Raw genomic sequence first — 13,828 nt, 5'->3', positions numbered from 1 at the left:
AGAGAAAAGGACACAGGATATAGCAAACAATCATAAGAAGACAAAATGCTGATACATTTTTATAAATCTATTACTATAAATAAGTAAACAATTATTTTTGTTCTTGAAAGTCATACTATGAAACAACATGGAAGATGTTGAAAGGGAAGATAGTCAAAAGAGGTTATTGTCTAGTCTTAGAGGAAGAATAATATACTGATTAGGTTTTGTTTTTTTTTTTTTTTAGAAAAATCAAGTGGTATGAATGTTATAAATGTAAGGACAGCTTTTTCGCAACGGGTTTGCCGCCAGAACACAGGTGTCGTGAAAACCACCGCTAAACCTAAACCAAAATGGGAAAGGAGAAGACTCACATCAACATCGTCGTCATTGGACACGTAGATTCGGGCAAGTCTACCACTACTGGCCATCTGATCTACAAATGTGGTGGGATCGACAAGAGAACTATCGAAAAATTTGAGAAGGAGGCTGCTGAGATGGGAAAAGGCTCCTTCAAGTATGCCTGGGTCTTGGATAAACTGAAAGCTGAACGTGAACGTGGTATCACCATTGATATCTCCCTGTGGAAATTCGAGACCAGCAAGTATTATGTGACCATCATTGATGCCCCAGGACACAGAGACTTTATCAAAAACATGATTACAGGCACATCTCAGGCTGACTGTGCTGTCCTGATTGTTGCTGCTGGTGTTGGTGAATTTGAAGCAGGTATCTCCAAGAATGGGCAGACCCGTGAGCATGCCCTTCTGGCTTACACACTGGGTGTAAAACAACTAATTGTTGGTGTTAACAAAATGGATTCCACTGAACCACCCTACAGCCAGAAGAGATACGAGGAAATCGTTAAAGAAGTCAGCACCTACATTAAGAAAATTGGCTACAACCCCGACACAGTAGCATTTGTGCCAATTTCTGGTTGGAATGGTGACAACATGCTGGAGCCAAGTGCTAACATGCCTTGGTTCAAGGGATGGAAAGTCACCCGTAAAGATGGGAATGCCAGCGGAACCACACTGCTTGAAGCCCTGGATTGCATTCTGCCACCAAGACGTCTACAAAATTGGTGGTATTGGTACTGTCCCAGTGGGTCGAGTGGAGACTGGTGTTCTTAAGCCTGGTATGGTGGTCACCTTTGCTCCAGTCAATGTTACAACTGAAGTAAAGTCTGTTGAAATGCACCATGAAGCTTTGAGTGAGGCTCTTCCTGGGGACAATGTGGGCTTCAATGTCAAGAACGTATCTGTCAAAGATGTTCGTTGTGGCAACGTGGCTGGTGACAGCAAAAATGACCCACCAATGGAAGCAGCTGGCTTCACGGCTCAGGTGATTATCCTGAACCATCCAGGCCAAATCAGTGCTGGATATGCACCTGTGCTGGATTGTCACACAGCTCACATTGCCTGCAAGTTTGCTGAGCTGAAGGAAAAGATAGATCGTCGTTCTGGAAAGAAGCTGGAAGATGGTCCCAAGTTCTTGAAATCTGGGGATGCTGCCATTGTTGATATGGTTCCTGGCAAACCTATGTGTGTTGAGAGCTTCTCTGACTATCCTCCTCTGGGCCGTTTTGCTGTTCGTGACATGAGACAGACGGTTGCTGTGGGTGTCATCAAAGTAGTGGACAAGAAGGCAGCTGGAGCTGGCAAAGTCACCAAGTCTGCCCAGAAAGCTCAGAAGGCTAAATGAATATTATCCCCAATACCTGCCACCCCAGTCTTAATCAGTGGTGGAAGAACGGTCTCAGAACTGTTTGTGTCAATTGGCCATTTAAGTTTAATAGTAAAAGACTGGTTAATGATAACAATGCATCGTAAAACCTTCAGAAGGAAAGGAGAATGTTTTGTGAACCATTTGTTTTTTTTTTTTTTTTTTTTTTTTTTGTGCGTGCGTGGCAGTTTTAAGTTATTAGTTTTTAAAATCAGTACTTTAAAAAAATGTAAAAAAAATAAAATAAAATAAAATCAGTACTTTTTAATGGAAACAACTTGACCAAAAATCTGTCACAGAATTTTGAGACCCATTAAAACAAAAGTTTAATGAGAAAAAAATAAATAAATAAATGTAAGGACAAATAATATAAAAGCTACCAAAACAGGTAAAGCAAAACAAAAGGAAGGAGAAAATTTAACAATCCAATAAAAAGTAGGAAAAAGATTTAAAAAATAAAAGAATAAAACATGGTAAATAGAAAACACAGTAAAATTGGCAGAACTGAAGTAAAATATATCAGCAATTTACAATAAATGTAAAATGGACTAAAGTCTGAAACAAAATTTTATAACTGCTAATGTGAACAGAGTCAAGCAATATACTATTTTTAAAAAGACACAAATAAGAAAAAAACAAGCTGTAAGGTTGAAAATAATAGGATATAAAAATAGTTAATAGGAAAATACATATTAGAACAAAAGTTTTGTAGTAATACTAGTATCAGATAATGTAGATGTAGCCAAAAGTGTTCATGAGTCTTTGGATGGATATGGTATTATTGTACAAAGCGATTTTTTAAAAAAAGAACAATTATATGTTGAACTTGTATATATCTAACCAGAATATGGAAAGGAAAAATGGGAAGTATTAAAAAGAAAAATGACATCAAAAGTAGACAATTATAGTTAGAGACTTAAACTTAGCTGTCTGAAGCTAGTATATAATGCAAAAGAATAACAATAGAGAACATTTGAATAATAAAGTTAATAAGCTTGGGCTGATAGTACATCTGTGAATAGAATCTTGAATCCAACCAATAAAAAATATTTTTTGTAAGTTTACTTACAAAGCATCAAAAGTCTCAACACATTTCAAAGAACCTAAATCACATACATCCCACTTTTATATCATAATACAATTTTAAATCAATAATAAAAGTAGAAAAACTAACATACATTAAACTAAAACACACTTTCTGTAATTTATTTGTTAAAATTATGGGAATTATGAAATGTTTAAACTGAAAGTCAAAGAAAATACTATATATCAAAGCTTTATGAAATGAGGTTTTAATAGCATTTAGAATGAACTTAAATATTTTTATTAGAAAATAAGAAGGTCTGAAAATTAATGAAGGGTTTCACATAGTAAATTAGAAAAAGGAACAAAAATAGAATGAAGGAAATACTAGAGATAAAAACAGAAACTAATAAAATAGGAAAAGATAATTAGTAGATATTTTGCAAAACCAAAATTGATTTTCAGATAGAGTAATAAATAATAGCAACTATCTTTGGCATCAATGATGATGATCAAAGAGAGAAAGAAGGCACAAGCCCAGTGATACTAGGAATAAAAATAGGACATATCCATAGATAGAGTGAACAATTTTTAGAATCATAAAATAATTTCATGCCATTAAAAACCAAAAAGCATTAATTAAAATATATTCAATACTTATTCTTAATAAGATTTTTGTTAGCAAGCTACAAATAGAAATTTTCTGAACTCCGTAAAAGGGAGGTGCCAAATGGAAGCAAGCATCACATTTAATGGTGAAACCAGAAGTATTCCTGCTAATGACAGATACCAAGAAAGATTCCTGTGATTATTGCTGGTATTAGTGCTGGGTATTATGGACAGAAAAAGTTTGAGAGCTGGAAAGAAGACTCAAAATTGTTAGTTTTTGCAGATAGGACTTTCTGCATACAAAATCCAAGAGAATCTAAATTATTGGAAGTCTTAGAGCTCAACAGGGTGGCTAGATACAAAATCTACTCTCAACAATAAAACATACAATTTATACAGCAGCAATCATTGTCTGTAAAATCCAACAGAAGAAAACACCATTCACAACAGAAATAAAAACAAGTATGTGCATAGGAATTAATCTAACAGAAGATGCTCTAGACCCTTTAGAGAAAATTATAGAACATTATTGAGGAGCATATAAGAAGATTTGAATAATAGATACATTATCATTTTAATGCATAGGAAGAATTGATTTTATAAATCTACAGACTTGGTGAAATTCTAAAGAAATCTTACTGTGACTCATACAGATTTAACAAATGAATTGTAAAATTTTGTAAGAATAGAAGCCTAAGAATAGGCAAAGCATTTCTGAAAAGAACAACAAAGATAAAAAAAAAATGTGCCATTCCTCATGATAAATGTCATAAAGCTTTAGTAATGGAAGCAATTTTATATCTGTTGAGCAAAAGACAACAGTTTCCTGAAAACAGAAGAGAAAATCCAGGGGAAAACTAAGTATAAGATAAAAGAGGTATTACAAATCAATGGGTAAAGAATGCATAAGTCAATGGGACAATTAGTTTTCCAAAGAGAATTAAACCCCTCTCTATATTATTTATAAACAAGCAAAAAAAAAAAAAAAATCCCAAACGCAAAAACCTCCATTTGGATTAACATCCTGTCTATATGGACGGAGAAACTTTATAACTATTAAGAGAAAGTGTAGGATAACATTTTTGTAATATCCAGACAAGAAAGGCCAAAAAACAAAACCCCCATAAAAATCTAAATGAAAATAAAAGATTGGCAAATACTACAACTAATTGTGGGTGGGTGGGGAGGAGGAAGAATGGGGACTTCTAAATGTCAAGAGACACGATAAAAATGTAAAAGTAAGAGATAGAATTGCAAATATTTGCAATATATGCAAGAGAAGATATTTGCAAATATATAAAAGACTAGCTTTCATAATTATAAAGAATTTCTAAAATTCAATAACCTAATAGATAAATGGGTAAACTAAATGAAGCCTAAGTAGGTAGTAAACATATGAGAAGATACTCAGTTTCAGTAGTAAGTGGGAAAGTGCAAATTAAAAATTTTACACTAAGTGGCAATAATGTGAAAATATGACAAAATCAGGGTTGTTAATAATGCAAGGAAATGGGAAACTTTTACACATTTTGATGTGCCTCCTATGTCAATACCATGGAATTCAATTAAATGACAACTAGTAAAATAAAAATGTGTTTAAGTTACATAAATGTTCATACGCATTGAGATTAATCCCATTTCAGTCTGTGTACCTTGGATAAACTATTTTAGAAACTACATAAGGACATTTTGTAGCATTATTTATGATAGCAGAAATTAGAAACATTGAGAACATGTCAGTAGGAGAAAGAATAGAAAAAATATGTTCACAAACTGAAATTTAACAATTAAAATATGTAACCTGGTTTTCTGTATACTTTCAATACTACAATATTTTTTTGGAAAAAGCAAGTTGTAATGATGCAGAATAATGTCATTTTAGTACAATTTTTACATGAATACATACAAAACAATACTATATATTGTTCAGTGATGCTTAGCAATTATATAAATAGATGAAAATAAACTTACAAGATTTATGGTACATTTTTAAGGGCTTGGGCAGTGGGGAAAGTGGAATGTGTGGAGGGATGAGGACGAAAGGGATTTCTATATTATCTGTCACTTGAGAAATATGACAAAAAATCTATCAAATATGTGAATTTACAAGTGTCTATTTTTGTACTTTAAAAACTTCTTTGAGAGAAAGAAAAAGAAAAATACAGAAACCACAGAGTGTGCAAACCAGATAGGGGAAAAACCATAAGGAACTTACCTAGGGAGTTGGTTGATGGTGCTAAAACACACACAGAGAAACATGAGGTAAATTGTCAGGATTTGGATCCTTGACTTGCATATCAGTCAGTCACTGTGACCTCCTCTCAGGAGTTGCAGCCCAGGCCCAGGGCGACCCACTGACCTGGTGGTGGGCACCAGAGGCCACTCCCAACTCCATCCTTTCCATCTATCTAAAAGGTTTCAGCTTTTTAGTAGACAGATGCTATTCCTATGAAACTCCGTGGCTTACATTTTTCTTTGTCCTCATCCCTTCCCCCTCCTTTCCTTTCTTTTCCTCTCCTTTTCTCCTCCTTTATTTCTATCACTTCCTTTCTCTGTCACTTATCATTTTCTTTTCTTTTCTTTTCTTTTTTTTTTTTGCATTCCTCTCAGTCAGTTTGGAAACCAGCAGACCAAGTTTGGAAACTGAGTTTGCTAATGGCAGACTATCCTAAACCAGTGCTAGGAGACTTTCTATTACCTAGTTTTCATATGAACTGATGGTATGCTCTTCCCTCAGAGCATTTACAATCTAGGGAAATGTTACCAATGGGAAGTAAATTTTCATTGAAAAACAAGAGAATACTTACTGTAATCTCCTTTTGATCCCTCTAAAACACAAATAAAATCAAGAAAAATCAGTTTAGATTTTCTATTTCTGTAGTTTTGATATCATTACAGAGGATTACCCAATTAACACCCTCAAATATCCAAGTAGGCAAGAAGCTGCAGGCAAAATCTTCTGATGGACTACTTTATGAGTCAAATGACATGAAAAAGTAAGCAAAGGTTAACAAAGGGAAATATCTAGGGAGAAAAAATAATAAACTATGCCTGGAAAGAAACACTGAAGTGGAAGAATATGTTAGTTATAATAAGTTGAGGCTAAGTAAGAGGAAAAAAAGGCAAATATTTAATCAGCTGATTGAGAATTCAAGTTTAATGAAGAGATGGCAAATTATAATGAATACACACACCTATATACATATACATACATACATATATAGATATAGATATGCATCCTATAACCTAAAACTTATTTTTTAGTGATGCCATGGAAACATTTTCTAAAAGATCTGGAGAGAGACAAAGGAAATTATATGAAAACTCATCATGCTATCATTTTTATTTTCATGAAAGTGTAAAAACCAACACTCTGGAAATGACAAATTATGTTGCATGATGGTCTAATTTGATATTTTACTAAAGTATAAGTAAAAATCTACCCAGAAATGTAAAGACAATATTGTTTTCTCTCATCCCCTTTCTGAAAATGAGTTCTTTCCTTCTATACCTGAGTATAGAAATCTTATCACTGTGATAAGATTAAGTCCAAGACACAAAATCTTCTGGTTTACGCTAATGTTACTTGTTTCTCCAGGCTCTGTCAGTATTTTAAAAACAGAAAATACCGAAAGGCGCTGAACACTTTCATGTGCTGCAATTATATTTGCTGTAAAACTTAATAACATTAAAAATAAATTCAGTGCATTTCAAAATTTGTGAATTATCATGGCAACTTTAATCTATAACATGTGATATATTTAAATACTAAAACTTAAGTACTAAATTTTATACACCTAAACAGACATGACTTTGCTCAGTATTTTTCCTGTCAGAAGATTGTAGTCTCCAGTTGATTTATATTTATATTTATATTTATATTTATATTTATATTTATATTTATATTTATATTTATATTTATATTTATATATCCTGAATGATAGAAGACAGCCTGGTGAGTTTGGGAACTTAGCAACAAGATGACTGAGATTCATAGGGCCACCTTAGAGTGGGAAATCAAAGAAATGAGTTGTCATTTGGCTTTATGAATTTTAGATTATGGCTTATTTAGATCACAAAAAATGCCTACTAATCCAAGTTTTCCCTAAGAATGCAAGGGTAGCCTAGAATAGATGGAACTGGAGGTTATTATGCTGAGTGAAATAAGTCAATCGGAGAAGGACAAACATTATATGTTCTCATTTATTTGAGGAATATAAATAATAGTGAAAGAGAATAGAAGGGAAGGGAGAAAAAATGGGTAGGAAATATCAGAAAGGGAGACAGAATATAAAGACTCCTAACTCCGGGAAACGAACTAGGGGTGGTGGAAGGGGAGGAGGGCGGGGGTGTGGGGGGGACTGGGTGGCGGGCACTGAGGGGGGCACTTGACGGGATGAGCACTGGGTGTTATTCTGTATGTTGGCAAATTGAACACCAATAAAAAATAAATTTATTATTAAAAAAAAAAAAGAAAGAAACTAAGATTGCAGACTCTACACTAAAGTTCCATAGCTGGAAATTAGTAAGGTATTACTAAATCGTGTAAGAATAAATTATATGAAATTAGAGTAAGATAATTCTAAACTTCTATCAGGTTGAGTCACTTGCAAGCCCTGTGGCTTTGGGCTTTTTTCATTTTTCTTTTTTTTTTTTTTTTTTCATTTTTCATGCTTACGTTTCTCTTCTGTAAATTAGGGATAATAATGTATATAGTACGTTAATTGATTTAAGAACTGCTTATTAAGGATCATCCTTACTGATAACAAAAATAAACTATAAGAAGGCAAGTATAAAGAAACCAGTTAGGGGTCAGGTGAAGTACTTCAGGCAAGAGATGTTAATGCTTGGGCTAAGATTGTCATCATGGTTAAAAGTGATCTAATTTGGAATATAATTTGGAAGTAGTGGGTATGGGATTTGATGGTGGATTGTATGAGGAGAGTGAGAGAAAGAAGTTAAAGGAATAGATGGCATGAGCAGTTGGGGGAATTCAGATACTACTACCGGTATGCAGCAGGATTAGGACTTGGGCTTCGGATGTGTTAAGAGTGAGATACCCCTCCTCTATCTTCAGGACCACTGTATTATGTTTGTGTAGGTTGGTTGTTGCACAGAGAGATTTGGGGACTGAAATCCCAGCAATCTTTGAGTAGGGCTGCATCTGCCTAGAGAGAGGAATACTCTCTAATTTGCACGAGAGCAACCTGTAGGCTAACCTATAGAGGCCTTGAATAACCACAGGGGCTTTTGGGGGTAATTCATTCTATGTGGTTCACAGGGTCATTTGTAGATGTTAAAATAAAATGAAATGTCCCCAAGAGTGGCTAGTACATAAGAGATATTGGGTGCATTTAATTATCTCCCTTTCCTGTTGTGTATAATTGCATTTTACTTATCTGTGTATCCTTACATTTCTCACATTCCGATAGCTTCTTGCACTTGTTTAATGTAATGTTGTAATGATGAATTATTCTGAGAAGTTTTGTTTTCCCAAGAAACATAAGATGTAAATGACAACAGTAGAGGAAAGCAGCCCTTGTTTGTGCTCTTGGAATTTCAGTACATGGGTCGAATTTCAGTACATGTGATGAATTTTCAGGGATTTTACTTACCTTGATCATCATAGGAAGCATCTAGAGGATTGAAGGAAAAACATAAGATTCTTAATTTCTCATAAATAGATTTCTGTATTAATTTCTTAAAAATTCAACATCTAATTTATTTACCACTTTCTGTTGAATACAAACGCCGGAATCCTAAAAGACAAGATTAAAACATAATGAGATTCTATCTTGACAAGTATGCCTACGATATTTACTTTTTGGGTGAAAATCTGTTTACCTCTTCTTAGATCTCTGAGAGGGACAATTTTTTGGGGGGGAAAAACCAGATAAAGTTTATTAACAGCTCATCAAGCAATGTTTAATCGTATGTCTAAGGCCAACTAGCAGGATTTTTCTATTTTCCCAGATGTTCCCATTTTCTTTGGATTCCATTTCAGAAAAGAGAGGATGCCACAGCTCTTTGCTCCTCACTCTGTTGGTCATGACAGATGAATTACAGAAGTAAGAGGAGGAGGTATACATGAAGAGGCCAAGTGTGGGGCATGACAGCAAGCAAAGTGACCAAGCTGCTTCCTCTCTCCTTTTGGAAATACAAATCTTTATGCTTGTAAAGTGTGTGTGTATGTGTGTATCTGTGTGTCCCTACAAAAGAGGAGAGTGCTTTGGAATCTACTTAGAAACATTAGATTTCTGGACTTTTTATTTCAAATTATCATTATTTTTGAGTCATGTCAAACTACATGTCCTGATTTGATTAATATTAATTAATTTGATTAGTATTAGTAATGTTAATAATAAATACTGAAATTCAATTTTAAAAGAGCCTTTTTTTGTCTTAACCAAATGGTAATAGTGTAGTGTGAGAATATGAGTATAGAACTCCGGGCCACCAACCTGGATATGGATATATCCAACTCCTTTTTTTGCTAGGTGAATTTGGTTAAGTCTCTTAAACTTTTGCATACAATTTCATCTTTTTAAAAGATTTTATTTATTTACTTATGAGAGATACAGAAAGAAGCAGAGACATAGGCAGAGGGAGGAGAAGCAGGCTCCATGCAGGAACCTGATGCGGAACTCGATCCCAGAACTCTGGGATCACATCCCGAGCTGAAGGTAGATGCTTAATCACTGAGCCACTCAGGTGTCTCTCAATTTCATCTTCTAAAATGAAGATAATAATATAAGTTATGCTCACCTATTGTGCTTTATAGCTTACAGTGTCTTTTCATGTATACTATTCAGTCTTGATGACGACCCATGAATTATATACTTTATCCCTATTTTATATATCTAGGAAATTGTTTCAGAGAAGTTTCTTAGCCTTTCCAAGATCTTGGAAATAGGAGCTGTAAAATTTTTTTTAATGTCTTAGGATGGGGACATATTTGCCTTTTCTGAGAAAAATACACAAATCTATCATCTATCTATCCATTTATCTATACACACACATATATACACATACACACATAGAAAGATGGATTGACAGTTGGATATGATCACAGCAAAAGATATGCTGACTTAACAAATCATGCTCAAAGGGAGATGAGTTTCTTTGTTCTCTAAGGAACACATTCCTCCATTAATTCTGTGGTAGCTCCTAATCCCCTTACCTCTACCATCCTCATAGTCCAGAAGACCAGCACCTGGAGAAAAAAGGAGAGTGTGCTTCATGGTTTTGCTTCTTGAAAAGGAGAGAGGCTTTAAGACTGAGAGCTAATAATAGAGATGAACTCTCAGTAACGAATAATGATGGGAATTATTTTACTTTGCAAGAACGAGGGACTGTGCACAGTGGGAGCAGATAAGTGACTGTGCCAGTCACCAGTTTCACTAGACTTAATAGTAGGTCAGAAGAGGCCTCAAATTGATTTCCTTCTTGGTACTCCAGGATTTAGCTCCAGTTTTTCTTTTCTTACTAATCCTGGACTATCTTTCAGCAACTTTGATGTCTCACTAGACATTGCCATAGAAAATCTGCATCTCTTAACATCTTGAACTCAGTGTTCTCAGTCATAATCATTTTAGTTGTTTTCACTCTTATTATTCCTGGCTATCTTTGATTCTTCTACCTAGCCACCTTGCTGAGGCCTTCTTCACTACCAGATTTAGACCTTGTATTCCATTGCTTGTGGTATCTGCTGTTTTTGTGACTTGGTATTTCTGTTGCTGCTCTTGGACCACAGGCGGCATCTGAAGAGAGCCTCAGAATCATGCAGACCTATCCCCTATTAGATTTTTTCTGCCCAATTTCGGTTTGGTACTCAGTATTGCATAGAACCCTTTGGTGGATTTCTCTCAGTAAATTAGAAGTTCAGTTCATGGGATGATGCATTATGCAAGTTGCTGGGGATACAATGGTAAACAAGACAGATTTCAATCCTGGCTTATGGAAATTCCATTATGCTTTCTATCTTTGCTTTTTTCATGAGTCTTAATACGTACTTTGTTCTGAACTGTATCTTGAGACATCAATTTCTGTGGAAGAATGAAGCAAAAATATTGCTATTAGCTACTTGTGAGAGTTGTTCTTCCTCCTCACCCAACTCTTCTCACTATAAACTCTGCTTCTTTGCTCCCAAGGTGGCCCTCTTGATATGATATGTTACAGATTCCTACCTCTTTTCAGCACCTCCAGCCAGTCCTGTTCTACGGGTACCTCCACACTAATTCTCTGAGGGCTCATAGGTACTGAGATGAGAAATAGGGAGGGGATGCAGCTGACTAGAAGGGAGTGGGGAAGATACTGAGGAAAATCCTGGAAAGAGAGATCTTGTGGCATAGAAATATGCCATTGTCTACATGGGCCCCATCTCTGTTTGATTGACAAATACTTCTCTGTGTTTGTCTCTTCTTATCATCTCTGCAGTATTAAGTCACTAAAAATCTTGAATTCTTTTGGTTTAATACTAGCTAACAGTGTCTACTAGCACAGTGTCTTGTCTTTTCCATTTTTATTGCTCAGATCATTTCCCTTGGAGCTCAAGTGATTTTAGAATATTCTTATTACTATTGCTAAATTCAATCTGCTTTTTTGGGGGTTTGACATTGTTGGTAATGAGATTTGGGAGTTCAAAAGTGCAAGAGGAATCACTAGTAAGTCAAAGATTCTTTGATTCATGTATTGAAATAGATTCCCATAATATTGACAAAGTCTCTAGATATCTAGTAAGTAGAAACAAACTGTGACTGGATCTTATATCCCTTCCATTGTGGCTTTCACAGAAAATTTCCATCTTGACGTGTTACTCACCATTTTGCTTGCGTCGTGTCCATCTTGTTAATAAAATAGCCAGAATGGCAAGTCCCAGTAGAGTCAGGATGACAGCCAAAGTTATTTCTGCAACAAAACTTCACCTGTAGGCCTGCTTATTTAGACCTGGTCATTATCAGAGACAACTTCTGGTTGCCTCTTAACTGTTTTCACCAAATAGACATTTCTCCTCTACCCCCTTTTCTGCTACCTGAACTCCTTTCTTCCCTCATCTTATTGTCCCCTACCCATTTTTTTATGTTGTTCTTTTTGGTCAGATACTAAGAATCTCAACTGCTGTATATCCTTGATTTAGAGTGGAAAATGTGGCAGATTTCCTCCTCAATTGGATCCTTTACTCTCTGCAGGCAGAAGGTTAGAGGAAAACAGTAATACACAAAACAAGCCACTGAGAAAAAAAATTAGTTCTAACAATATCAAACATATATTAGTATACTAGTATGTAATATATATACAATATATAATATATATACAAACATATGTTTATATATATATGTATATATGGAATGTGTGTGCAAATATAGTTACATGAGTGAGTGACCAAAAATTTTAGAGGCTCCTGACTGAATGAAGTTGGTCATAATAATGAAAACCATAGCAGAAGACAGAAATTTCTTACCATTGGGAAAGACCTTTTAGTCATCATGCACAAAGCCATTCATGATAAGAGTTATTTGTGATGACTGTTATTTTGGTTAATAGAAGAAAGCATGCTGGAACTGCCTGAATGATATCTGTGTATGTGTAATTGGAGAGACAAATCTTAATTAGATACCTTGCAAAGGTTATGAAGAACTGAGACCAAGGAGCCTTTAGAAGAAGAAAGGCAGACAGGAAGACAGGCAGGCAGGAGGGAGAAAAGGAGGAAGGAAGTGGGGAAGAAGGGAGGGAAAGAGAAAGAGAAGTAGGAAGGAAGGAGGAGGAAGGGAGGAATGAATGAATGAATGAACAAAGCTATCACAAATCTTCCCATGACAGTGAAAAATGGTGAAGACAATTGAACTATGAAGGGCTAAGAAAATTAATTACACTAAGATTAAGACTGCTGTCAGTAAGTGATAGATGAATTCACCTCAGGATGTAATGCACACCTCCAATTGGGGAAAATTGGGCAAATGTCTATCAAATCTTTCAGGCGTTAGATCATGTGAGAAAATTTCCTCAACAAGTCAGCCTTCTGGGATTTTCTCCTAATGGATCACTAAAATTAATAGTAAATAGTCGGTTTGGCTTCTTTCATGCAAGTCAGAATTTCATCATTGATGTGAAATAATTCTTAGGGGAAAGGGATAACCAGGTTGTGTACTTGGATCAAGCTCTGGTACTCCCTTTGAGTAGTGTCTGAAATGCAGTAGCTCTTGGACAGAAGATGATCCACTCCATTTATAAGGAAAATAAGAGGAAGAATTGAAGCAGATTATAAAGTGAGGAGTATTACCAGAAGTGAGATAGCAAGTTAAGGAATTTTCCTATTATTCCAGAGGATGGTTACTTTCTTTTACTAATTCAAATTCCTGAAACCAAAGGGAAAATCAGTGTTCTCACTCTTGAGTTGAGTTGACTGTGGATTGTTTTCCCCAGACTTCCAGAAGGATCAGTGAGAGTGAAAGAAAGGATATTGAATTTGAAAGAAAGCAGCAAGTAAGGTAAA

General features: G+C 35.1%; 1 protein-coding gene across 1 annotated transcript in view; it reads right to left on the bottom strand.

Moving 5' to 3' along the window:
• The window catches only part of TSBP1 (testis expressed basic protein 1), a 194,843-nt gene extending 183,254 nt beyond the window's left edge, over positions 1-11,589 (bottom strand). The window contains exons 1-4 of the mRNA XM_077902617.1: positions 11,523-11,589; positions 10,517-10,549; positions 9,066-9,095; positions 8,952-8,972 (exon numbers count right to left, since the gene is read on the bottom strand). Of these exons, the coding sequence (XP_077758743.1) occupies positions 8,952-8,972; positions 9,066-9,095; positions 10,517-10,549; positions 11,523-11,589 (151 nt within the window). The remainder of the gene's footprint in view (positions 1-8,951; positions 8,973-9,065; positions 9,096-10,516; positions 10,550-11,522) is intronic.
• Between the last annotated feature and the right edge of the window lie 2,239 nt (positions 11,590-13,828).

The sequence above is a fragment of the Canis aureus genome, chromosome 7, assembly GCF_053574225.1.
Source record: "Canis aureus isolate CA01 chromosome 7, VMU_Caureus_v.1.0, whole genome shotgun sequence".
Classification (NCBI taxonomy): domain Eukaryota; kingdom Metazoa; phylum Chordata; class Mammalia; order Carnivora; family Canidae; genus Canis; species Canis aureus.
Note: the sequence above shows the minus strand (reverse complement) of the source record. Positions and strands in the feature narration are given on the sequence as shown.